At 37.4% G+C, this 26,443-nt stretch overlaps 2 protein-coding genes and 3 pseudogenes across 4 annotated transcripts; 1 reads left to right on the forward strand and 4 right to left on the reverse strand.

The window, feature by feature from the left end:
- Positions 1–863: 863 nt before the first annotated feature.
- On the reverse strand, positions 864–4,299 carry LOC147281462 (Carbohydrate-binding-like fold). The gene is made up of 5 exons (XM_086247192.1): positions 3,982–4,299; positions 3,488–3,527; positions 3,239–3,399; positions 2,413–3,153; positions 864–1,565 (listed from the first exon to the last, which is right to left on the reverse strand). The coding sequence occupies exons 1-5, from the start codon at positions 4,180–4,182 to the stop codon at positions 1,206–1,208; spliced, it is 1,503 nt and encodes a 500-aa protein (XP_086103318.1). The 5' UTR covers positions 4,183–4,299; the 3' UTR covers positions 864–1,205.
- A 2,533-nt stretch (positions 4,300–6,832) lies between these two features.
- LOC147281463 (putative LRR receptor-like serine/threonine-protein kinase At3g47570) lies at positions 6,833–10,223 on the forward strand. The gene is made up of 2 exons (XM_086247584.1): positions 6,833–9,617; positions 9,823–10,223. Exons 1-2 carry the CDS (start codon positions 6,887–6,889, stop codon positions 10,221–10,223), a joined length of 3,132 nt encoding a protein of 1,043 aa, XP_086103710.1. The 5' UTR covers positions 6,833–6,886.
- Positions 10,224–10,620: 397 nt separating this feature from the next.
- Positions 10,621–12,562, reverse strand: LOC147281464 (putative LRR receptor-like serine/threonine-protein kinase At3g47570; annotated as a pseudogene).
- Positions 12,563–13,128: 566 nt separating this feature from the next.
- Positions 13,129–16,611, reverse strand: LOC147281465 (putative receptor-like protein kinase At3g47110; annotated as a pseudogene). Its single transcript, XR_015122873.1, has 2 exons — positions 13,857–16,611; positions 13,129–13,654 (listed from the first exon to the last, which is right to left on the reverse strand). The product of XR_015122873.1 is annotated as a putative receptor-like protein kinase At3g47110 (transcript).
- Positions 16,612–21,640: 5,029 nt separating this feature from the next.
- Positions 21,641–25,823, reverse strand: LOC147281466 (uncharacterized; annotated as a pseudogene). Its single transcript, XR_015122874.1, has 2 exons — positions 22,967–25,823; positions 21,641–22,773 (listed from the first exon to the last, which is right to left on the reverse strand). The product of XR_015122874.1 is annotated as an uncharacterized LOC147281466 (transcript).
- Positions 25,824–26,443: the final 620 nt, after the last annotated feature.

A 26,443-nucleotide genomic window follows, 5' to 3' on the forward strand; every position in this document is an offset into this window, starting at 1 on the left:
TAAGAACTATACCTCTTTAAAATCCAATTTCTTAGTTTAAAGCCCTTTTAACCTAAATACTAATGGTAGTTGATGGGTAGTTCACTTGGAAGGGCCGTAGAATTATTCATAATGTACTTAAATTCGATCTCTCCTCCCTCCAACTCAAAAAAAAAAACCTAAATACTAATGTAATACAATTAGCATACACAATTAGGGTACTGATTTTTACACACCTATTTTGTACAAAATTGGAGTGTGAAAATCATCCCTCAACAATTGATCATTTAAAAAAAAAAAAATCTTGCTGTTAATCCGGTGCAGTGGACTGGCGTGATGTTCAAATAATATGGAGTTGGAAGTGGTGAATTTTGATGTCCATCATGTCGAATATATAAATCATCTAGCTGTACTGATCGAAGTTGAGCTATAAATCTCAAGTCAAACACTGAATACTTAAAAGAGATAGGCCGACCTCGAAATGAGGCAGAAAAGCACCCAATGGCGTACGCTGTGGGCATGTTAATGTATTAATATAATTCTTCCCAGTAATTCGTTATGCGTGTTCCACCTTATGATAATGTCTTGCCCTGATATAAAAGATTGGATGGAATAAAATATATCGAACAGTTTCGAAAATCACTTTGAACTCCTTTTTGGCTACATGTTATAGCATAATTACTATTATGTGGAAGTGGAAGCTGTGATAAGATAGTGGAATCATGAACACACGTTAAGACCAAATTTATGTTGATCTGCATATGCAAACTTGAGAGTTTGAGACTGATTCTCTAGTAGCAAATGTATTCATAATATCAACCAACTTCATTTCATGACAATATTAGAAAGAAAGGAGCAACCAAATGCTTGCACAATAATCAGCATTCTGAAGTAGCTTTACAAAACTTTATATTTGGAACAAATCCTCATTCCACATATCAATTTGTGTTCATAACAAAATAAATATATAATTACTCAGCTCTAATTGGCACACAGTGTAACATTTCCTGGTATACATGACAAAAACCAAAAGAATAAAAACCTGAGCACTCTTAAATAACAGGGAGCAACAATATTAGTGTGAAACAACAAAGTTGGTATGTACATACAGCAGCTATCCTGTCTTCTTTGTGAGCTACCAAGACTTCAGCTACAAAGCAGGAGAGTCACAGACTTTACAAATGAATTTTATAATTTCTTCCCTGGTTTTCTGCAAAGTTGATGTGCTAAAGAAATCTGAAATTACTCAAAAGTTTCTGCAGCATTTTACGTCCCCATTGCAGGTCATTATGCAAGACATCGTCATTGATTGGTTCTGAGTCGGAGTGTTCATCCCTTTTAGCGGGGTGAGGCATTTTCTTGAGTTCACCGTCAAAATTCTCTTTGTTATCCTTGATCATGTCAGTCGTTTCTGCTAGAGGTGGGTCACTGTATGGTTCTTGCTTCTCTTCATCACCGTTGATCATTTCAGTTGTTTCTGCTCGAGGTGAATCACTGTATGGTTCTTGCTTCTCTTCGTTATCGTTGATCATGTCAGTTGTTTCTGCTTGAGGTGGGTCACTGTATGGTTTTTGCTTCACATCTAGCTGAATTCATTGGTTTGAGTACATGAAATGCAACAGAAACCAGACATCAACAATAGCAGTAAAAAGGAGGAAGAGAAGCTATATTAAACTCTGCTGTTCGAGAACAATACATCGCCTTTAGGCATAGCAGTGACAAACCATTCATTATGACAAAAGGTCTAACATTTATGCAATTGTCAAAATATCACTACTCATTTCCATAGCACTATGCAATAGTCAAGTGGTGAGTGATGATATTTACTCATTCCCATGGTTTTAGGAATAGGGTTCCCTCTATAATGAATATTTCACTATATGGAAATGCTCGAGGATTGCCAACAGAAGAATAGAAATAAACAGAGTGCTTGACAGAGCATTCAGTGGCATATTTTGACCTCTAGATAGTTCCAATTTTACAAAGACCGTGCAATTTTAATTTGCAAATAGGAGAAAACTTGGATTAGGCTTTCTATTGCTTAAACTGTTGTAGCATACAACTTTTATTACAACAATAGTGCAAATATGTTCAACTTTGTGGACTGCTGACTGTAATAAGAAACGAGAACATCTCATCTTTAAAGATTCTTCCACTTTATGTTTATGACAACTTAGATGATTGTTCAACATTAATGAAATCAAATAGTTGCCTTGTCAATTGCCATACATCATCTTCATGAACTTTTCTTTATAGAAAACATAGATTGCAAGAACATACAAGCTGAAACCAAAAACTAATTAGTATAGAACCAGCCCTGGACAACTTGCGGTTTATGGAAATGGATTCGAGTGTTATTTCAGGCTGAGGTAAATGTAGCAGAAGAAAAAGAGAGAGAGAAAAAAAACTTCAACACTCTCATCAAGCAGTTACCTCTGGCATATTAAGATCATTAGCTTCAAAGGCTCCAACCGAACCATCAAAGGACATCTGTTTCTCAACTTCCTCTTTCTTTGCTTCTTCAGTTGGAACAGCTGGTGAAGGAGTCAAGCCAGGTACCAGAACAGGACCTTCTTCATAGTTAATTAGGCTTCCCTCGATGTGTGTGTTTGCAAGGTTCCTCACTGTTGCAGCTCTGCCATTATTTCCAAAAATGTTCTCTGCCACCAACAAATCCATATCTGAGATGGCTGCAGAATTCACATTCGGAAAAGTAACTCTCTCTTCGTTAAGAACTTCAGCTCTTCCAACAATTTGTTCCTTGCATGGTTCCGTTAATGGCCTTGGCCATTTTGGGATTATATTCTCTGCAGCAATAAATTTGTGCTTCTCTTGTGAAGGAGAAATACTATCAGAAATTTTTTGTTCCATTAACGGTTTCTCAGATGGATCAGTGTTACTATCAGCAATGGTTGGTTCCTCTATTGGAAGAGTCAACTTCTCACTCACAATCAACATATCTGAGTTGACATTAAAATCCTCGCTTGGATTAGAAACTTGTTCTTCCTCTATTATTTTCTGAGCTTCAGCATCTCCCCAATCTTCACAAACAGTGATTCTGTTCTTAGTTTCCCAGGTCTGGAAAATTCGATCTGGGCCAGGCTGCCACAAGATATTCCCTGTGCTCTCTTTTAGTATAAACTTGAACTGGATCGCTTTCCCAACTGGTACATCCTAATTACACACAAAGACATTAAACCTGAAATTGGTCATCACTTGGCCAAAAAATTGAACCTCTTTGTGGATTTCTTCTACTCACCAGCTCAACAGTCCATACATTACCATCTGACCAGTCCATCGGTATTGCGCTTGAAGGTTCCCACATACCGAACATAGGATCATCCCCTACTATGAGGAACTGCTCGCCATACTTGCACTCTTTCTCCAACTGGAATTTGACATGAATAGTTTTTGTTTGATCTGCACAACATGGAATCGTCATTGAGACTACAATATGCAAAAAATAAATAATAAATAGATAAATTTAAGGAAAAAGAGAATAACTCACATATTTCTTGAATTTGAACATCTGCAGTCTCCAATTCTGTCTGCATAGAGAGCACTCAGCAATCAGACTGACTATTTCAGTACAAACAGGATACCCCAAGCCCTCATGGCACAAGCATTCTATAACAATCATGATCTTTTATGATATGGAAACAAATTCTTGAAACACCCTTTTTTGATCCTGTTTGGATTAACATATTGTCTTATATGAGTAATAATTAAAAACCTGAAGAAATATTTTTTAAATCACCCTTTTTTGGAAGGTACCACCATTAACATCTCATAGGATTGCCAAAAAGAAGCTTCATTTCTTTCATAAAGCTGCCCATTAATGATAGTTTATTCTAAAATCAAAGGGGAGAAAGCAAGATTCCAAAACTTTCTTGGCAACAGCAAAAGATAATGTATATATATGATATTATACATTCTAGAAACAAAGAAAACGACATGGAAATCTGTGTGTCAAGAACCAAGCATTGAATTATAGAAGGAGACCTGGGCTTTGGATGCGAGACAAGTAATGGGTCGGATGGGGTTGCTCTGTTGCAGAAACGCCACCAAATTCAAGAACCGGAAGTCCCCACTTTTCTGAGGCCTGAGAAAACAAACTTGAAGCCTCTCAACAAAGCCAGTTTCTCTGTACCTGTACTTGCCGAAGACGACCCTCGAACTCGTCGGACTCGCCAAGGCTTCCATAACTCACTCACTCACCGAAACAAACCCAAAAAAGCGTACCCGAAGTGGGTTGCTTTAGCTTCCAAGATGTTGATGAGTTTTTGTTTGCTTCTTGGGGTCTCTGTCACTTGGTTCTGAGAGTAATCCACTCCTGGTGGATATTATATTATTATAGCCTATGTTTGTGAGTGAAGGGGAGAGGCTTAGTTATTTATGGGCTGTGTGTGGGACCCAGTGGGGATAAAGGTTCGGATCCGATGACACGTGGCGCGATGATACGCATCAGGCTGGGTTGAATCAATCTGGCTTTCACCCAACGTGAGAATCTCAACCAACTGGTGAGTATTTATTTTTACAGACATGAATGATTGGAAAGCAAATAGAAACATGTGGCCCTCCGTCATCACTGCTTTCAATCTCAGCCCTTCGTTTTTATTGTCAATCAACTATTAGCACTAAAAGTGGCAAATGCTGCGTCAGTGTCTTAATTGGTTTAAGAATAGTAATCTGCGATTAGCAATTTGCTTAAGAGAAGACGTTATGTTATTTATAGGATAGTTTTTATCATAGGAAGATAATTTGTCTATAGTATATGTAGAAAATGAATTAGTTTAGTGAATGGTACCCAGTTTCACTTTTTTCATTATAGTTGTTGACAAAAAAAAACAATAATTCGAATATTATGTAATGTTTTAACAATAATTCACAGTTTTAAATTCATTATTAAAAATTGAACTCGTTAGATCCAAAATTTATAATTGCGTTTGTATGATATAGAAATTCATCCTATAAATTTTTTCTTGATAACAATGTCATGCAATCAAACTTTTCTCCTCAATTTTGTTCCGAGCTTATATCATTTGTTTGCACACAAGTTAGGTGTGAGTACTTGTACTTGAAGTTGCATGTTTACATTAGACTCTACATTATTATCTTTTAGGTAAGCAGTGCTTTTTTGGCGTTGTTTTTTGTTTAATTGATTTGTTTTAGGCATATATTTATTGTTTTCCCTTTCTCAATTAACATAAATGAGATTGAAAACGATAATTTATAAACAAAAAGAACACTTACATAATTACAACCTTATCTTTGAAAACTGAAATGATCTAATGGTTGTAGTAAATGTTGGACGGTGATGGTGTCACGTGACCCTGCTGATGGTCATTTATTGCTAATTTAATTATTACGTTAAAACTTTAAATTCACACAGGTAACTGGGCCTGGGCCTTGATTTCGGCCTGGTTTACCGTGTTGTCATCGACCCGAGAAAGAGGAAATAGTAGTTAATTGGAACTGGTCTTGGGTTGGGTGAATATTTCACTCTGGGTCGATTTTGGACATGGTGTCTTTCACTCTTGGCCTAGACAATAGAGAAGTGCCTACAAAGAAAGGGATCTTCTCTCATAAGATTAACAATCTAAATCTAGATCATTAATTAGGTGAAATTTGTTTAATTGTGGTCCAGATTTACAATCAGACAATATAACATTTTATATATCTAGAAAAAAGAATATTACCTTACAAATACAATTGCCTTTAGAGCCATGCTCGATGTCATGTGTAGTGTGATTCATGCAGATTATCATCAAGGTTCAAAGAGTGCATTTTTTCTCAATCGGCCTACACATTTATCATAGTGCTCTTGGGCCTGCTACACAAAGCCCAATATGATTTGTTTTGCTAGGAAAGCCCAACATAGCTGAGAACCAGAATTCGTCAGATAACGGGTTAAACGGCAACTAGATAAGGCCCAAAGAACATATAGGCCCAGATCATCCCCACCAAAAAGAATAGAGTTCCAAAATTCTTAGCACAGATGGGACCTTCAATGTGAAATTGGGCATCTTATATTCACTGTAGAGTCACAGGGTACTAGAGCTTGATGCTTGATCCGACTTGGAGTCTTGGATTGTAGCTCACCCAAGTCATATATAGCTGCTTAGTTTGTACTCCACTACTCATGCACCGATAACAAGTGGGGACTTTACCAGTGTCCTCTATTGACCCATGTCCACTAAAACTAAAAAAATTCAACCTTATTCAAGTTGCGTACCACCATAACCAATATAGCTGCAGACACCAATCTACTTAAGCTTAAGATGTAGCCCACCATATATACTGCACATTCTTGTCAATGGTCAAATATTGCTTTCACACTTGGAAGATAAAATATGGTCCATTGTCCATACTAACACCATAGAGTCATCTTTCCCTGCACATATATATATATATATATATATATATACATATACATGTATTAAACTATAAAATATTGCATGGTATCTACATGATTGGTGATTGATGTCTACGCACGTAAACTAGTGAGCTAAATATCTAGAGTTTGAGTAATATTAGAGGTACTATCTATTATCTTAATTTGATAGATTCCACCTAATGTAGCATTATTTCATTTGTTAAAAAATTGAGGTCATTTAGAACATTATTTATAGCAAGTAAGAAACTATCATGTTATTTTAGTGAACAAAAATTGAAATAATAATTGACAGGGTTTGCAAGAGATGGACCAAATTTGTCTTTTTGGCCAAGAGATGGACCAAATTTGTCAACAAAATGTGACCACTTTCACTGCCATGCCAAAAGGCAAAAGTCTTATATAACAAGAATGGAACTCCCTTCAAGAACCAGACATATATGCCCAATACCTCTTAAATCTTAATACTCTCTCTTTCCTCATCACTTGGCCTTTCAGGAGTTAGAACCATCAATGGCCATTTATCTTTCATGCAAGACTTCAACACTATTTTTCTCATTATTCTTCAATCTGTCTGTCCTATCTTTGTTCATCACCATGCTGCATTCACCATTTTCCACTTTTGCAGCTACCGTTTCCAATGAAAATGAGACTGATAGGCTTGCCTTACTTGCCATTAAAGCTCACATAATCGACGACCCATATCACATTTTGAGCTCATGGAATGATTCTCTCCATTGCTGCAACTGGACTGGGGTCAGTTGTGGTCACCTTCACCAGCGAGTAACCACCTTGAACTTGAGCTCCTATGACTTGGTGGGTTCACTCTCTCCTCACATAGGGAACCTCACCTTCCTTTCAGGCCTCTACCTTGAGCTCAACCATTTCCACAGTGTTATTCCCCAAGAAATTGGCTATCTTTTCAGGCTCAAATACCTAAACCTCTCCAACAATTCGTTTTCTGGGGAAATCCCAGCTAATCTCTCTGGCTGTTCTAGCCTCATCTGGCTGCGTTTGGGCTTCAACAAGTTGATTGGGAAAATCCCATTTCAGCTAGGGTCATTACAGAAGCTTGAGAGAGTTCAGCTTCACTATAACAACCTTAGTGGACCACTTCCCAGCTCTTTAGGCAACCTTTCCTCTGTTAAATCTCTGTCTCTTGCAGTTAACAGTTTGGAGGGAAACATACCAGACTCATTGGGCCGCTTGAAGAGCTTAGAATTTCTTGGACTTGGTGTTAATCAACTTTCTGGTATGGTGCCTCCCTCAATTTTCAATCTTTCATCTCTTACAAGGCTTAGCTTGCCATACAATCAACTAGAGGGGAGTTTGCCTTCAGACTTAGGCTTCACTCTTCCTAATTTGTTAGTCTTCAATGTGGGTCACAATCTATTTACTGGACCCCTACCAACATCTTTATCCAATGCCTCAAATCTTCTTGAATTTGATATAAATGGAAGCAATTTCACTGGAAAAATTACAATTGATTTTGGAGGCTTAACTGGTCTGTGGTGGTTGGTTCTTGCTTCCAATTCCCTTGGCACAGGAGAAGCAGGTGACTTGAGTTTCTTCAACTCTTTGACTAGATGCAGGAACTTACAAATTCTTGATCTAAGTGAAAACCAATTTGGAGGGGTTTTGCGTAACTCCATATCCAACCTTTCAACCCAACTTGTGTCATTGAGACTGGGAAGAAATAAATTATCTGGAAGCATCCCTACTGGAATTGAGAACCTTGTTAACTTGACTGAATTAATTATGCAGAAAAATAACTTCAGTGGTAGCATTCCTGCCATTGTTGGTAACCTTCGGATGCTACGGCGATTAGATTTGTCTGAAAATGAGTTTTCTGGCCAGATTCCATCATCCCTTGTCAACATTACTCAACTGTATGCACTCTATCTTCAAATGAACCGCTTGACAGGAACTATTCCTTCAAGTTTTGGAAATCTATCATACTTGCAAGAGCTAGACCTTTCTCGGAATTATCTTAATGGAACCATACCCAAAAAAGTTATGAGTCTTTCTTCCCTAACCATTTCCCTGAACCTTGCTCAAAACCAATTGACTGGTTCACTGCCCTCAGAAGTTGGAACCTTGAAAAATCTTGGGCACTTGGATTTATCTGAGAATAAATTGTCAGGAGAAATTCCCAGTAGCCTTGGTAGTTGTGTATCCTTAGAACACCTTCACTTGGAAGGTAACTTTTTTGAAGGAACCATTCCTCCATCTTTTAGTTCCTTGAGAGGACTTCAAGACTTGGATCTTTCACACAACCACTTATCTGGCCAAATTCCACAATTTTTTCAGCACATTTCCCTTGTGAATCTAAACCTTTCTTTCAACCATTTTGAGGGTGTAGTGCCAACAGGAGGGGTTTTCAAAAATGTGACTGCCATTTCAATAGCAGGAAATGAAAAGCTTTGTGGAGGTATCCCTGTATTACAATTGCCAGTCTGCACTGCCAGTAAGCCAAAGAAAAGAAAGACATCTCAAGGACTCAAATTAATGATCTTATTGCTTTCTGGGCTTCTGGGATTAGTTTTGATCATGTCTCTTCTAGTTATCCGTCGGTTAAGGAAGATGAAAACAGAACCTTCTACAGCAGCTTCACCATCTAAGGAATTGCATTTGAAGGTATCCTATGAAAATCTTCTTCAAGCTACTGAGGGGTTTTCCTCAGACAACTTAATTGGTACTGGTAGTTTTGGTGCTGTCTACAAAGGAATTCTTGGTCCTGATGAAACAGTTGTTGCAGTAAAGGTACTCTACCTGCATCAACCAGGTGCCTTAAAAAGCTTCATAGCTGAATGTGAAGCCTTGAGAAACATTCGGCACCGCAATCTTGTGAAAGTCTTAACTGCCTGCTCAAGTATTGATTTTCAAGGTAATGACTTCAAAGCTCTTATCTATGAGTATATGCCCAATGGGAGTCTGGAGAGTTGGCTACATCCAATTTCGGAAGCAGATGATGTAGATGGTGAACTGAGGATGCTAAGTCTTCTCCAGAGATTAAACATTGCCATTGATGTGGCCTCTGCTCTGGATTATCTCCATCATCATTGCCAAGATCCAATTGTTCATTGTGATCTGAAGCCGAGCAACATCCTACTTGACAATGATCTGACTGCTCATGTGGGTGACTTTGGATTAGCAAGGTTCATTCCAGAAGCTACAATTGTATCTAATCTTAATCAGAGCAGCTCAATAGGATTGAAGGGAACCGTTGGCTATGCTGCACCAGGTAATTAGCTCTAACATGTTTCTGTTGTTTCAGTTCTATTAAACTATTGTTGCTTGCGTGCATTCTACATAAATTTTTGAAAAAAATTAGCTGTGAAACTGTCATGAAAACCAAAACCAATTAGTCAAAAGGATTTTCCTTTTACTTTGGTGGGTGAAATTTTGAAAAATATTTACTTGTAATAATCAAAGCTACAAACTTGTAGAGTATGGCATGGGAAGCAAGGTTACAACATACGGTGATGTATACAGCTTTGGGATACTCTTGTTAGAGATGCTGACAGGGAAGAGGCCCACTGACGACATGTTTAAAGATGGACTGCAACTCCATAGTTTTGTTAACAATGCATTACCTGAACAAATATCAGAAGTTTTAGATCCATTGTTTGTCCAAGAAGGGGCAGGAAAAGATGAGGAATTAACTTGTGAAGAGAGCTGTATTGTGGGGCAAGTAAAAACTGACCTAAATCAAGAGTGCCTGATTGCAATACTCAGAATTGGAGTTTCTTGTTCAGTGGAATCACCTAGAGGGAGAATGGATATAAGTCATGCTGTCAAGGAATTGCAGTTAGTCAGAGACACTCTTGTTAGATCTGAATTGAACTAAAGCCAATGGAGCAGCTAAACTCTGTCCTAACCAAATTAGTAAACTTCTCAATTCTGTGTGAGATGAAGAGGTGCCAGACTCTGTACGAAAATGAAGAGATGCCAGAGACTATGGTTTTTTGCAATGAAATAAAACTTTGAAAGCTCCAAGCTACTCTGTCTGAATATATATATATATATATATATATACTTGTAATTGAGTTTCATGCATCTTTATGTGCTTTGTACAACCACTACCATTAATTTCTCCTAGAGATAAACAATCCTTCTTCCCTTGTTCTGTTATATAAAATGATGATTCAACCTTACATGATATCACATACATTGATATATATAATATCCTTATTCAAACAATTTCTTGCATAAAGATGAGACTATATTGAGATTAGGTAACAAACTTAGTCCATCTTGTATATCGGTAGCTGCTTCTTCTTAAATTTGAGATATGAGTCTCTAATTGTATTCATTTTGTTGACAACGACATCCATAAGCATCCGCTCTCTTGTTGATATTGCAGAACATGAGAGTCCTATCTGCACCACTGAAACCAAGCATTAATCCTCCAACCTTCTTTGACTTGATCGGGATCCTGATACCTGGTTATTGGTCTTTCTTGTACGTCATTGCCGTATTTGTCATCATCATCTTCATCATCTTGTTCAAGGAGCAATGAAGGGTCAATTCTGTCCATGACATGGTCAGGCAAAGCCATGGCCATGAATTGGTGAATGCTTAGACCATTTTTGAACATGCCATCAGTAGGTCTTTTTCCTGAGAACATTTCTAGCAACAGTATCCCATAGCTATAAATATCTCCCTGTATGGAAACTTGGCCTCCCATGCCATACTCTGCCATTCAATACATACATTATAGTCAGATGATATTTAGAGTTTAGATCTAATTTCAGATTTTGCTGATACTTCTTTTCCAGGAAAAAAAAAGGCAGTTATCTTTTTGATCAATAGAGACTAAAATCTTGGTTGCATTGGAGAGAATCTAACCCTTCACCTATTCTAATCCTCATCCATTACCCAATAGAGACTTAAATCTGGCTCAGTAATAATTTATTAGGTATAAGAAAATGAGAATCATAAAAACTCATACCTGTAGGATGTAGCCTATGGAACCCTTTAGCCCAACTGACATGCTTTGATTATTGGAGGAATCATTTGATGCTTCCAAGAGGAACCTTGCTAAACCAAAATCACCAACATGGGCTACCAAATCCTCATCAAGAAGAACATTGCTTGGCTTTAGATCACAATGAACAATGGACGTTTCACAATGGTGGTGGAGATAATCTAATGCAGAAGCAACATCTATGGCAATATTCAGTCTTTGGATAAGGCTCAATCCTTTACCTTGAGATTTCTCATCATCTCTTGGATGCAGCCACGGGTCTAGACTTCCATTTCCCATGAACTCGAAAACTAGACATTTGAAGTCATTACCCTGACTGTCAATGCTTGAGCAGACAGTTATGATCTTGAGAAGATTACGGTGCCTTATACGTCTTAAAGCCTTGCATTCATCGAAGAAACTCTTGGAAGCTCCTTGTTGTTGAAGGTTTATTACCTTAACAGCAACTACTGTTCCATCACTAGAAAGTACACCTTTGTATACAGAACCAAAACTTCCTGAACCAATCAGATTGTGCAAAGAGAAGCCATCAGTTGATTCGACGAGTTCCAAGTAAGAGGTACCCGATTGCCAATCCTTGTAAGATCGTGAAGTTACAGGTCTACCTCTTGATTTTTTTACCATAGAACAAGCAGTAATGAAACATAACAGAGCAATTACAAATGCAAGTGCACAAGTTATAGGGACTACTACTTTTGGGGCAAGTAGAGATGACTGGGGCTTTTTGCATGCAGGTAGAAGTAATTCTGGGATGCCACCACAGAGCCTATCATTTCCAAGAACTGAGACACCACTTCCATTTGAAAAGATCCCTTCTTTAGGCAATTCACCCTCAAAATCATTATGAGAAAGATCAAGATGCTTAAGAGATCCAAACTTGCCTACAAATTCAGGAATCTTACCAGACAAGTTATTGTGCGAAAAGTCTTTTTCTTCCAAGCCTCTCAAATCTTCCAGAGTTTGAGGAATTGTTCCGTCAAATTCATTACCTTCCAATGCAGGCGCTCCAAACTACTACAAATGCCAAGGGTACTGGGGATTTCACCAGATAACTTGTTTCCTGATACATCCAGCTCCGCCAAATTTACCAAATTACCCACTTCAGATGGTAGTGAACCAGTCAATGAATTGTTAGACATGGACAAAAAACCTGAAAGGGATGAAAGCCCCATAATCTCTTTAGGTATGGTGCCATTCATAATCTCTTTAAAAATGATTAAGAATAAAAAATATGATTTTAATTTTCATATGTTTAGCAATATATGATAAATATTTAAAATAGACAATTAAAAATAAATATAGATTTAGCTTAGTTGGTTGAGGGTTTTATTCGTGTGTATAAGGTTGGGGGTTCAAACCCTAGCAGCCACACGACGATGGTCGCCGAATATGGTGGCCGGAGGTGGTGAGGGAGAGGGAAAGTGTGGTAATGAGATTTCAATAACTAGTCGGAGAAAGTATTTGAAATTCATGGATTTGGACCTCTAAAATCCACCACGGATTTGGGCCTCTAAACAAAAAGATTTGGATTTGGATTTGAGAATTCCAAATCCAAATCCTCTCAATGAAATCCCTAAATCCAAACGGGCCCTTAGAGACGTCTCACAATAGAGCGAGACTCTTGTCAACGAATTGCAGTTACATGATCTCACATGCATTGTTCTGTTCTGCTATATAAAATGCTCAATTCAACCTTAAATGATGTCACATACATTGTTCTGTTCTGCCATATCAAAAGCTGAATTCAACCTTAAATGATGTCACATACATTGATAAAAATAATATTCTTATTGAATTATTTCTTGCATATAGATGAGGCTATATTGAGATTAGGTAACAAACTTAACCCATCTTGTATATCGGTAGCTGCTTCTTCTTAAATTTGAGATATGAATCTCTAATTGCCTTCATTTTGTTGACAACGACATCCATAAGCATCCGCTCACTTGCTGATATTGCAGAGCATGAGAGTCCTATCTGCATCACTGAAACCAAGCATTCCTCCAATCTTCTTCTTTTGACTAGGCCAGGATCCTTATAACTGGCTATTGGTCTTTCTTGTGTGTCATTTCCATACCTGTCATCATCCTGATCATCTGTTTCGAGGAGCAATGTAGGGTCAACTATGTCCATGACATGATCAGGCAAAGCCATGGCTGCAAATTGATGAATGCTTAGACCATCTCTGAACATGTCATCGGTAGGTCTTTTTCCTGTGAACATTTCTAGCAACAGTATCCCATAGCTATACATATCTCCCAGTATGGAAACTTGGCCTCCCAAGCCATATTCTGCCATTCAGTACATACATTAGGATGTCATAGTCAAATGACATATATAAATTAAATCTAATTTCAGCTTAATTTCAGCTTTTGCTGATACTTCTTTCCAGGAAAAAAGAGGCAGTCATCTTTTTGGTCAATAGAGACTCTTAATCTGGCTTAGTAATAAGTTATTAGGAATAGAAAAAATGAGAATCATAAAAACTCATACCTGGAGGAATGTAGCCTATGGAACCCTTTAGCCCAACTGACATGGTCTGATTTTTGGTGGGATCATTTGATGCCTCCAAGAGGAACCTTGCTAAACCAAAGTCACCAACATGCGCTACCATATCTTCATCAAGAAGAACATTGCTTGGCTTTAGATCACAATGAACAATGGACGTTTCACCATGGTGGTGGAGATATTCTAATGCAGAAGCAATATCAATGGCAATATTCAGTCTTTGGTTAAAGCTCAATCTCTTACTTTGCGATTGCTCATCACCTCTTGGATGCAGCCACGGGTCTAGACTTCCATTTGCCATGAACTCAAAAACTAGACTTTTGAAGTCATTACCCTGGTTATCAATGCTTGAGCAGGCAGTTATGATCTTGAGAAGATTACGGTGCCTTATACTTCTTAAAGCTGTGCATTCATGGATGAAACTCTTGGAAGCTCCTTGTTGTTGAAGGTTTATTACCTTAACAGCAACTACTGTTCCATCACCAGAAAGTACACCTTTGTATACAGAACCAAAACTTCCCGAACCAATCAGATTGTCCACAGAGAACCCGTTAGTTGCTTCAAGCAGTTCTAAGTAAGAGGTACCTGATTTCCAATCATTATAAGAACGTGAAGTTAAAGGCCTATCTCTTGACCTTTTCACCTTTAAACAAGCAGCAATGGTGCATGACAGAGCAATTATGAATACAAGTGCACAAGTTATAGGGATTACTACTTTTGGGGCAAGTAGTCCTTGAGATGAATGGGGCTTTTTGCATGCAGGTAGACGTAATTCTGGGATGCCACCACAGAGCCTATCATTTCCAAGAACTGAGACACCACTTCCATTTGAAAAGATCCCTTCTTTAGGCAATTCACCCTCAAAATCATTATGAGAAAGATCAAGATGCTTAAGAGATCCAAACTTGCCTACAAATTCAGGAATCTTACCAGACAAGTTATTGTGCGAAAAGTCTATTTCTTCCAAGCCTCTTAAATCTTCCAGAGTTTGAGGAATTGTTCCGTCAAATTCATTACCTTCCAAATGCAGGCGCTCCAAACTACTACAACTGCCAAGGGTACTGGGGATTTCACCAGATAACTTGTTTCCTGATACATCCAGCTCCGCCAAATTTACCAAATTACCCACTTCAGATGGTAGTGAACCAGTGAATGAATTGTTAGACATGGACAAAGATACTGAAAGGGATGAAAGCCCAATAAGCTCTTTAGGTATGGTGCCATTCAAATTGTTATTAGAAAGGTTAAGCACCAGTAAATTTTGGCAGTTTCCAAGACTTGGAGGTATACGTCCCTCAAACCTATTGTTCTCCATCAAGAGCTTTGTCAATGAAGTCAAGTTACCAAGGGAGGAAGGGATTGGCCCAGAAAATTTGTTAAAATTAAATTCCAGTTGCCCTAACTTCTGAAGCCTCCCAGTTACATCAGGGACGCTACCACTCAGATAATTATATTCCACTCCTAGAACGGTCAAGTTTACAAGATTTCCAATGCCAATAGGGATGCTTCCATGTATCAAATTGCTCCCCAGCGTAAGAATTTTTAGTTGGGTTGAAAGGTTGGCTATGGATGTTGGCAATTCTCCTCCGAAACCATTACCTCTAAGACCCAACACCTCCAGACTAGTACAATTGGCCAAGAAACTTAGAAAGTTCAGTCCACCAGTTTTCCCACTTCCCAGTCTATTGTCATCAAAGTTCAGTCTATATAGCCTTTGCAAGTTCCCAAGATTTTCAGCAGGGAGCTTCCCAGTGAGACCATTTTCAGCAAAATCAAGAACCTGAAGTCTAGAAAGATTTGACAAAGACACAGGAACAGCTCCTGTGAATTTGTTAACACCGCCGGCAAATACTTCGAGATTAGGAAGGGTAATTCCAACATCTGATGGTAGCTCTCCATGCAGTTGGTTATCAGCAACAGTGAAATAGTATATGGAAGACAAGTTATAGATTGTAGAAGGGACCATACCAGACAGATTATTCCCCCAAAGTAGGAATCTTCCCAAGCCTGTTAGACGCCCAAGCTCCTTGGGTATGGATCCTTGAAAATTGTTGATGGCAAGAGAAAGAGCATACAAAGAAGAAAAGTTTCCAATCCAATCTGGGATTGTTCCAGTGAGATTGTTTTGACCAAGCAATAGACGAGTTAACTGCAACAATGAACTGAGTTGGTCCGGAATGGACCCAATAAGCTCATTGGCACGAACATCAAGCACTCTTAGTTGGGTACACTGAGATATATTAGTTGGAATTTCCCCACCAAAGGAATTGAGAGTGAGGTTGAGATATTGCAGGCGTAGTAGACGACCTATTTCTTGAGGGATTTCACCATGAAAGTTGTTGTTTATGAGGTTGATTCCTGTAAGATAAGTAAGGTTTCCTATGGAAGGTGGTATGGTGCCTACCAATTTTTGAGCTTCCAGGTTCAAAGTCATGACTCTTTTAGTGGAAGGGTTGCATGTGACGCCTAACCAACTGCAGAAATCCATGGAATCATTCCATGAGCTCATGATATGTAGAGGGTCTTGAGTTATTCTTTTCTTGAAGTCTAGCAATGCCAGGTGATCATCGGATAACTCATTTCCCAAAGTGGGTAGTGTTGTTGCAGATTCCAGACTTGTGCTCATGCATAAAAGCATGAACCCATGAAGGAGTTTAAATACAATCCACCTACAATGAGTACGCGAATGCTTCATCCTCTTCTATAATCTATATACAGGTGTTATATAATCAAGAACCAAGAAAAGTACACCAAAGTATAAATAAGAAATATATACTGGTAATATTATTATATATACCCAACATTCTCTGGTAGTTCATATTTTTAATTTTCTTTTTTGAAGATCAGATTTCTAGTTGTTAAGCAATTAATTCTATGTTCATTTTCTATCCGCAGGCCAGCCAAACTAGTGTGGTCCATATTTTTAATTCCATTATGGGGATTAGATCTTGGAAAGCACACAAAAGAGACTAAGGTGTGCTACAATGTGAATCATCTCATGACTTTTGGATAGTTGAGTTGGTGACATGTTCTAAACTATTTAGGTAAAGAGTTGATATCAATTAAAGGCATACTTAATATAAATGGACGTTAGGAATTTTTTCAAGGAATTGCAGGTAAAGAATTTTTTTTAACAGTTTAAGAATTTAAATATATAATTAAGAATAAAAAATAGGGTTTTTTTTTTTAAAGTCCATTTTTTAAAATTTACTATTCATCCGGCCCAAATGCTACAGTGAAATACTGTAGCGGCCCACTTTTAAAAACTCGGCGCTACAGTAACAGTGCTACAGTGACGCCGTTACTGTAGCGCGCTACAGTGTTTTTTAAAATGCCATTTTTTCTTTTATTTATTTATTTATTTTTCATTTCAATGCCAATTGGTACATAAACTACCCAAAAAATAAATAAAAAATCATAATTTGGATATTTTTCATTTCATAAACATGTTAAATAATAACTAATATAAAATAAAAAAAATCAAGATGAGGCATCCATAATCTTTTACGTTTTAATAGTAAATATAATTGTTACTATCGAATAGTAACAATCACCTATTGCTACTGCCGGACAGTGGCAATTAAGTATTATCATTATTTGTTAGTAACAATCACTTATTGCTACTTCCTGGCAATGATAATCCTGTATTGTTATTATTTGATAGTAACGATCACCTATTGCTACTGTCTGATAATAACAATCACTTATTGCTACTGTTTGACAGTAACAATCACCTATTGAAGATAACTAATATATTTTGTTACTGTCATACAATAACAATCACCAAAATTCAAACCATAGAAAATCACAAAATTCAGAGAGTAACAATCACCTGATTGTTACTATCACACAGTAACAAATAAGGTGATTGCTAATTTGCTACTATTACACTGTAACAATCACCTAATTGCTACTATCACAGTGATAATTATTATTTATTGCCACTATCGAACAATGACTATTCTCACTATGCTAAAAAAAACCCAGAAACAACATACATATACAAATCTTATATATTTTTCTAACATAAACACATAAAAAACAAAAATCTTTGTCTTCTTCTTTTTTTCTTTTTGCTGAAGCAGGCATGTACTTCCTTTTTTTTTTTCGTGAAGTTGTCATATGTCTTTTTCTTTTTTGCTTTTTTGTTGAAGCTGCCGTGTGTCTTATGTTTTTTTTTCTTTTTAACAATAGCCACTGCCAAAAAAATAGCCACTATAAAAAAAAATACTATTTAACAATTGTCACTATCAGGCAGGCAGTGGCAATCACATAAAAATTAGTTCAAAAATGCAATAAACACATCAAAACCAAATCCAAAAATCACTTATTGTTACTGTTCGTCAGTAACAATCAATTATTGTTACTGCTCGGCAGTGGCAATTAAGTATTGTTATTGTTTAATAGTAACAATAAATTAGAAAATATAATTTAAACCTAGTACAATTCTTGTGAAAGCATAAACAACAAAAGAATAAACTAAAACAGAAATTATGGGTTTATCTAAGTCAACAAGAGAAATTATGGGCTTGCTAGCTTCTTAGTTCGGCTCAATCTATACAGTTACCAGTACTACTAGAGAGATTGCATTTTTCCATGAGATTTTGGCTAATAAATACCTTATAGACTTTTAAGCTACTCAAAAGCTAACATGCAGATCGAGGTTTTTTAATTACAAAGATATGATTCGTCAAACATTTTAACACTCTTTGTATGTGATCTAACACTCAAATAAAATATGTTGCTGCATTATAGTTACACAAACTTCTTATAGTACATTTACACCAACTTTTTGCAATCCAGTTACACCTATGTAATTCTAATAAAATAGGTTGCTTGCATTAATTTGGTTGCTTGCTGCCTTGTTGTTGATTATAAAATATAAATGCAATATCAAGAGTACCAAATTGACAAGTGAGTTGTTTTGTTCGATATACAGGGCTGGGGGCACTCTCCTCTTGTATTCTTTTTGTTTTTTTTTTTTTGGCCAATTATCCTTTTGTATTCTTAGATATCTGCTAAAGGTGCTATCAGATTTACCATTGAAGGAGTATCACAGTAAACTAAATGCTAGTACCAAATCTGAAATTGGAGTCCCAAAATCAGAAATTAGAGTCCCAAAATCAGAAATTGGAGCCCTAAAATCAGAAACCCCAATTCAGTGGTAGCGTAGGCCATGTTTCCAAGCTAAGCTGAGAGAGAAAAAAGATATAGAGATAGGAAGAGAGAGACATACTTGTGAGGTGGGGAGTGAGGAAGGAGGTCGATTTGGAGCTGTGGCTTCTGCTACCTCTTTCTCAAAGCGAAGGGAGGATCATCGTCGTGGTGGTTTGCCGAAGAAAGGCACCGAGATCGATCCAAGCAGGGGCAACAATTGTTCGATCAACGACGGCAACAATGGTGAGTCGCCGGAAAAGGGAGCAGCAGCAAAGCTTGCAGACAGAGAAAGAGAGGGAGATGGAGATAGACGGAGAGAAAAGAAGGAGACGGAGAGAGAATGACGGAGACGGAAGTGAGGACCGGGTTAGTATAAATTGGGCTTCCTTCGAATACCCAAAAAAGACCTGGGTCTTAAAAGTAGTGAAAGCTTAAAATTGGGCTTTATAATCATTTACTTTAAAAAATATGAAATATGATTTTAATTTTCATATATTTAACAATATATGATAAATATTTAAAATAGACAATCAGACATAAATATATATTTAACTTAGTTAGTTGAGCATTTTATACTTTTATTCTTGTGTATAAGGTTGAAGGTTCAAATCTTAGACTAAATTCAAATTCATTCCTTAAACTGAATCCAAACAAGAGGATTTGAATTTAAGCCGAAATCCCTAAATCCAAACAGGCCTTTAGGTGTCTCGCAGTAGAGCAAGACTCTTGTTAAGGAATTGCAGTTACATGATCGATCTCAGATACATTGTTCTCTGCCATATAAAGAGTTAATTACACTTACACCCCTTAATGTTTATCGACTTTTCACATACACCTCATGAGGTTTCAATAATTACACATACACCCCCTGAAGTTTTAAAACTGTTACATATAACCCCCTATAGTGAGACAAAAATGATGAGAAATTATACAAAAAAACATGATAAGGGATTAAATAGCCTAATAAGATTATTCAAGGTGTAAGGTTCAACCTGAATACAAATATTTTCTTATTTATTTATTTATTTATTTATTTATTTTTCTTTTGTAGGGGTTATATGCAACAGTTTTAAAACCTCAGGGGGTGTATGTGTAATTATTGAAACTCCAAGAGGTGTATGTGAAAAGTCAATAAACTTCAAGAGTGTAAGTGTAATTAACTCGCCATATAAAACGCTGAGTTCAACCTTACATGATGTCACATACATTGATACAAATAATATTCTTATTGAATTATTTCTTGCAAATAGATGAGGCTATATAAACTTAATTAACCCATCTTGTATATCGGTAGCTGCTTCTTCTTAAATTTGAGATATGAATCTTTAATACATTGCCTTCATTTTGTTGACAACGACATCCATAAGCATCCGCTCACTTGCTGATATTGCAGAGCATGAGAGTCCATCTGCATCACTGAAACCAAGTATTCCTCCAATCTTCTTCTTTTGACTAGGCCAGGATCCTTATAACTGGCTATTGGTCTTTCTTGTGTGTCATTTCCATACCTGTCATCATCCTCATCATCTGTTTCGAGGAGCAATGTAGGGTCAACTATGTCCATGACATGATCAGGCAAAGCCATGGCTGCAAATTGATGAATGCTTACACCATCTCTGAACATGTTATCGGTGGGTCTTTTTCCTGTGAACATGTCATCGGTAGGCAATAAAAGAATCTATATAGACTTTTCTCCTTTATTTTATATCGCAGAATCGTTTTTAAAAGTTAGATATTTTATTTGACACATCACTTTTTTTTTTTTTTTTTTCATTAAATATTATCTTTTTATTTCTAGTCGATTAGTAATACGCCCCTGCATCAACGCCAAAAGTTGGAAACCTTGTCATCTCGACAGCAAGACGTGTTTTGATAAGACGCTTAACCATTCACGCGGCCGAGCATTTTTGTGTCGAAACATTCATGCAGACCAAAGTATAAACAAGAAGAAATGTATCATATAGGGACCATAAAAAGCTAAGGGATGGAGATTTTTTGGGTGAGTGGATTCTTAGGGATAGAGTTGATGATCAAATTGTGCAAAGTAATTAATGTGATCAAGACATTGCATCCAGCTCATGGCTGACAACCATTATTAATTTGCTGACAGTTAATATTTTCTGTTCACTGTTGAGCTAGAGAAAACACATACAGATAGAAGAGTAGAGCACCTTCCTTTACAAAAAGACTAAATTAGGCTTCATTGATAGGTAAATCTGGGCTTTTGCTACTGAATCTGGGCTTGTAACCAAACTTTCTTGTGATCCAATTAAAAAGAAACCAAATGGGGGTTCTAAACACACAACACTGGCTCTAGTATTTACTCTAGAAAATTTTGAATCAAATAAAATTCACAGAACCTAAATTATTATTCTAGATATGTCTCACTTCTCACGTAGTTGTTTTCATCAATACATGTCTCACTATCATACGGGTTTATGAAAGTCAATAAAAGGCTAAGTTTAGCATCACTAATTACAAAAGGCCAAGGAAAATGGTCCATATGGCCCCCACTTTTAGATCATTATTGAGATGTATAAAGCCTATAAAATGGTTCATACAGCACCCACTTTTTTTCCCTAATAAATGGTCTACCTACTATAAACCAAATATTTTTATTAGAGTATGGCATGGGAAGCAAGGCTACAACTTTTGGCGATGTATACAGCTTTACAGCTTTGGGATACTCTTGTTAGAGATTCTGACAGGGAAGAAGCCCACTGACAACATATTTAAGGACAAACTGCAGCTCCGTAATTTTGTTAACAATGCATTACATGAAAAAATATCAGAATTTTTAGATCCATTGTTTGTCCAAGGAGGGGCAGGAGAAGATGAGGAATTAACTAGTGAAGAGAAATGTATTGTGGGGCTGCGAAAAAATGTCCTAAATCAAGAGTGCCTGATTGCAATACTCAGAATTGGAGTTGCTTGTTCATTGGAATCACCTAGAGGGAGAATGGATACAAGTCATGTTGTCAAGGAATTGCAGCTAGTCAGAGACACTCTTACTGGAGCTGAAGAGGTGTAAGAGACTATGTTTGTTTTGCGTAGAATTAAAATTTTGGAAGCTCCAAGTCATATCCTCTGTTTGAATGAATATAGATTAGATTTGTAATTGAGTTCCATGCGTCTTTATGAGCTTTTCTACAATAAACAATGCTTCTTCCCTTGTTCTGCTGTATAAAAAGCTGAATTTAACCTTACATGATGTCACAGACATTGATATAAATAATATCCTTATTCAAACAATTTCTTGCATATAGATGAGGCTATATTGAGATTAGGTAACAAACTTAGCCCATCTTGTATATCGGTAGCTGCTTCTTCTTAAATTTGAGATATGAATCTCTAATTGCCTTCATTTTGTTGACAACAACATCCATAAGCATCCGCTCACTTGCTGATATTGCAGAGCATGAGAGTCCTATCTGCATCACTGAAACCAAGCATTCCTCCAATCTCCTTCTTTTGACTAGGCCAGGATCCTTATAACTGGCTATTGGTCTTTCTTGTGTGTCATTTCCATATTTGTCATCATCCTCATCATCTGTTTCGAGGAGAAATGTAGGGTCAACTATGTCCATGACATGACCAGGCAAAGCCATGGCTGCAAATTGATGAATGCTTAGACCATCTCTGAACATGTCATCGGTAGGTCTTTTTCCTGTGAACATTTCTAGCAACAGTATCCCATAGCTATACATATCTCCCAGTATGGAAACTTGACCTCCCATGCCATATTCTGCCATTCAGTACATACGTTAGGATGTCATAGTCAAATGACATATATAAATTAAATCTAATTTCAGCTTTTGCTGATACTTCTTTTCCAGGAAAAAAGGGGCAGTCATCTTTTTGGTCAATAGAGACTCTTAATCTGGCTTAGTAATAAGTTATTAGGAATAGAAAAAATGAGAATCATAAAAAACTCATACCTGGAGGAATGTAGCCTATGGAACCCTTTAGCCCAACTGACATGGTTTGAGTTTTTGAGGAATCATTTGATGCTTCCAAGAGGAACCTTGCTAAACCAAAGTCACCAACATGGGCTACCATATCTTCATCAAGAAGAACATTGCTTGGCTTTAGATCACAATGAACAATGGATGTTTCACAATAGTGGTGGAGATAATCTAATGCAGAAGCAATATCAATGGCAATATTCAGTCTTTGGTTAAAGCTCAATCTCTTACTTTGCGATTGCTCATCACCTCTTGGATGCAGCCACGGGTCTAGACTTCCATTTCCCATGAACTCAAAAACTAGACTTTTGAAGTCATTACCCTGGTTATCAATGCTTGAGCAGGCAGTTATGATCTTGAGAAGATTACGGTGCCTTATACTTCTTAAAGCTGTGCATTCATCGATGAAGCTCTTCGAAGCTCCTTGTTGTTGAAGGTTTATTACCTTAACAGCAACTACTGTTCCATCACCAGAAAGTACACCTTTGTATACAGAACCAAAACTTCCCGAACCAATCAGATTGTCCACAGAGAACCCGTTAGTTGCTTCAAGCAGTTCTAAGTAAGAGGTACCTGATTTCCAATCATTATAAGAACGTGAACTTAAAGGCCTATCTCTTGACCTTTTCACCTTTAAACAAGCAGCAATGGTGCATGACAGAGCAATTATGAATACAAGTGCACAAGTTATAGGGATTACTACTTTTGGGGCAAGTAGTCCTTGAGATGAATGGGGCTTATTGCATGCAGGTAGAAGAAATTCTGGGATACCACCACAGAGCCTATCATTTCCAAGAATTGAGACACCACTTGCATTTGAAAAGATCCCTTCTTTAGGCAATTCACCCTCAAAATCATTATGAGAAATATTGAGAAGCTTAAGAGATCCAAACTTGCCTACAAATTCAGGAATCTGCCCAGATAAGTTATTGCGCGAAATATCTATTTCTTCCAAGCCTCTTAACTTCTTCAGAGATTGAGGAATTGTTCCTTCAAATTCGTTACCTTCCAAATTCAGGCGTGCCAAACTTATACAATCGCCAAGGGTTCCGGGGATTTGACCTGATAACTTGTTTCCTGATAAATCTAGCTCTGCTAGATTTACTAATTCACCCACTTCAGATGGTAGTGAACCACTGAAAGAATTGTTAGACATGGTCAAAGAAACTGAAAGGGATGAAATACCCAGAAGCTCTTTAGGTATGGTGCCACTTAGATTGTTACTTGACATGTTAAGCATCAGTAGACTTCTGCAGTTTCCAAGACTTGGAGGTATGCTTCCCTCAAACCTATTCCCCTCCAAGAAGAGCCTTGTTACTAAAGTCAAGTTACCAAGAGAGGATGGGATTGGCCCAGAAAATTTGTTAAGATTCATATACAGTCCCTCTAAGTTCTGAAGCTTCCCAATTACATCAGGGACACTACCACCAAGATTGTTTTGTTCCATTCCCAGATTGTTCAAGTTAACAAGATTTCCAATGCCTATAGGGAGGCTTCCATGTAACAAGTTACCCCCCATAGTAAAAATCCTTAGTCGGGTCGAAAGGTTGGCTATGGATGCTGGCAATTCTCCACCAAAACGATTACGGCTAAAACTCAACACCTCAAGTCTAGTACAATTAACCAGGAAACTTAGAGAATTCAGGTCACCAGTTTTCCCACTTCCCAGTCTATTGTCATCAAAGTTTATTCTAGATAGGCTTTTCAAGCTTCCAAGATTTTCAGCAGGGAGTTTCCCAGTGAGACCATTTTCAGCAAAATCAAGAAGCCTAAGTCTAGAAGCATTTGACAATGATACAGGAATAGTTCCTGTGAACTTGTTGACACCCCCAGCAAATATCTCGAGATTAGGAAGAGTAATGCCTACATTTTGTGGTAGCTCTCCATGCAGCTGGTTCTGAGTGACATGGAAATGATATAAAGAGGAAATATTATATATTGAAGAAGGAACCATACCAGAAAGATGATTCCCAGCAACTTCGAATATTCCCAAGCCTGTTAGACGCCCGAGCTCATTGGGTATGCTTCCTTGCAAATTGTTGTGTTCAAGATAAAGAGCATACAAAGAAGAAAAGTTTCCTATCCAATCTGGGATGGTTCCATTCAGATAGTTATCATTAACCCATAGATGAGTTAACTTTGACAATGAACTGAGTTGGTTTGGAATCGACCCAATAAGCTCATTGGTACCAACATCAAACACTTTTAGTTGTGTACACTGAGATAAGTTTGTTGGAATGTTCCCACCAAAGGAATTGAGAGTGAGGTTGAGATATTGCAGGCGTAGTAGACGACCTATCTCTTGAGGAATTTCACTATGAAAGTTGTTGCTTCTGAGGTTGATTCCAGTAAGATAAGTAAGATTTCCTATCGAAGGTGGTATGGTGCCTACCAATTTTTGATCTTGAAGGTTCAAAGTTATGACTCTTTTGGTGGATTGGTTGCAAGTGACACCTACCCAACTGCAGAAATCCATGGAGTCATTCCATGAGCTCATGATATGCAGAGGATCTTGAGTTATTCTTTTCTTGAAGTCTAGCAATGCAAGGTGATCATCAGATAACTCATTTCCCAAAGTGGGTAGTGTTGCAGATTGAACACATGTGCTCATGCATAAAAGAATGAATCCCTGTAATAGATTATACACAATCCACCTACAATGAGTACGTGAATGCTTCATCCTGTTCTATAATCTAAATACAGGTTTCATATAAAAAGGAGCAAATCAAAAACCAAGTATTGTACACCAAAGTATAAACATGAAGAAATCTATCACATATAGAACAAATATTGATTGGAGGACCACAAAAAACTTAGGGGTTATACAATGTGAACCATTCTGATTCTTAGGGATAGATTTTTTTTTTGGGTAAGTGGATTCTTAGGGATAAAGTTGATCTCAAATTGTACAGAACAATTAATGTGATCAAGACATTTCCAGCTCATAGCAGACTACCATTAAATTGCTGACAGTTTTATATTTCAGTTCACTGTTCAGAGAAAGCACAATATAGATAGAACTAGAAGAGCACGTTCCTTCCAAATGGGACCCTGTAATCAATCTAGTTTGGGCCTTTCCTGGGTTAAAGTCTTTCATGGGGCATGGGGCATGGCCCAATGGGCACAACACCTCATTACGAGAGATGCCCCTTGGAGTATGTCCGAAAAATCCCTCCCTTTCCTCTGCCCTAAAGACAAAAATTGAACAAAATTGGAAAGTCCATGTCTTGGTTTGGACAGGACACTTGCAGGTTTTGTACAGAGCGAAGCATATACAAACAAGGAGTTAAATTTCGAAATTTTCGGCGAAATTTCGTTGAAAATTTCAATTTTTAGGGATACCGAAATTTTATCACACATTCATCAATTTTTCGGGAGAATTTCGCCGAAATATTCGAAATTCGACGAAATTTCGCTCACTGCTCAGGCTTCACTCAGCCCGACACCCTC

This window comes from Dryas octopetala, chromosome 6, assembly GCF_963921425.1.
Source record: "Dryas octopetala chromosome 6, drDryOcto1.1, whole genome shotgun sequence".
Taxonomy (NCBI): Eukaryota; Viridiplantae; Streptophyta; class Magnoliopsida; order Rosales; family Rosaceae; genus Dryas; species Dryas octopetala.

What these genes read in the sequence shown, in the direction of transcription:
- LOC147281462 (XM_086247192.1), bottom strand. Translation starts at nt 4,182, where the DNA reads ATGGAAGCCTTGGCGAGTCCGACGAGTTCGAGGGTCGTCTTCGGCAAG. An exon ending in ATGTATGGACTGTTGAGCTG is followed by an intron (nt 3,154 to 3,238) that starts GTGAGTAGAAGA and finishes GTGTGTAATTAG; the next exon opens with GATGTACCAGTTGGGAAAGC. An exon ending in ATGATCTTAATATGCCAGAG is followed by an intron (nt 1,566 to 2,412) that starts GTAACTGCTTGA and finishes CAATGAATTCAG; the next exon opens with CTAGATGTGAAGCAAAAACC.
- LOC147281463 (XM_086247584.1), top strand. Translation starts at nt 6,887, where the DNA reads ATGGCCATTTATCTTTCATGCAAGACTTCAACACTATTTTTCTCATTA. An exon ending in CGTTGGCTATGCTGCACCAG is followed by an intron (nt 9,618 to 9,822) that starts GTAATTAGCTCT and finishes ACAAACTTGTAG; the next exon opens with AGTATGGCATGGGAAGCAAG.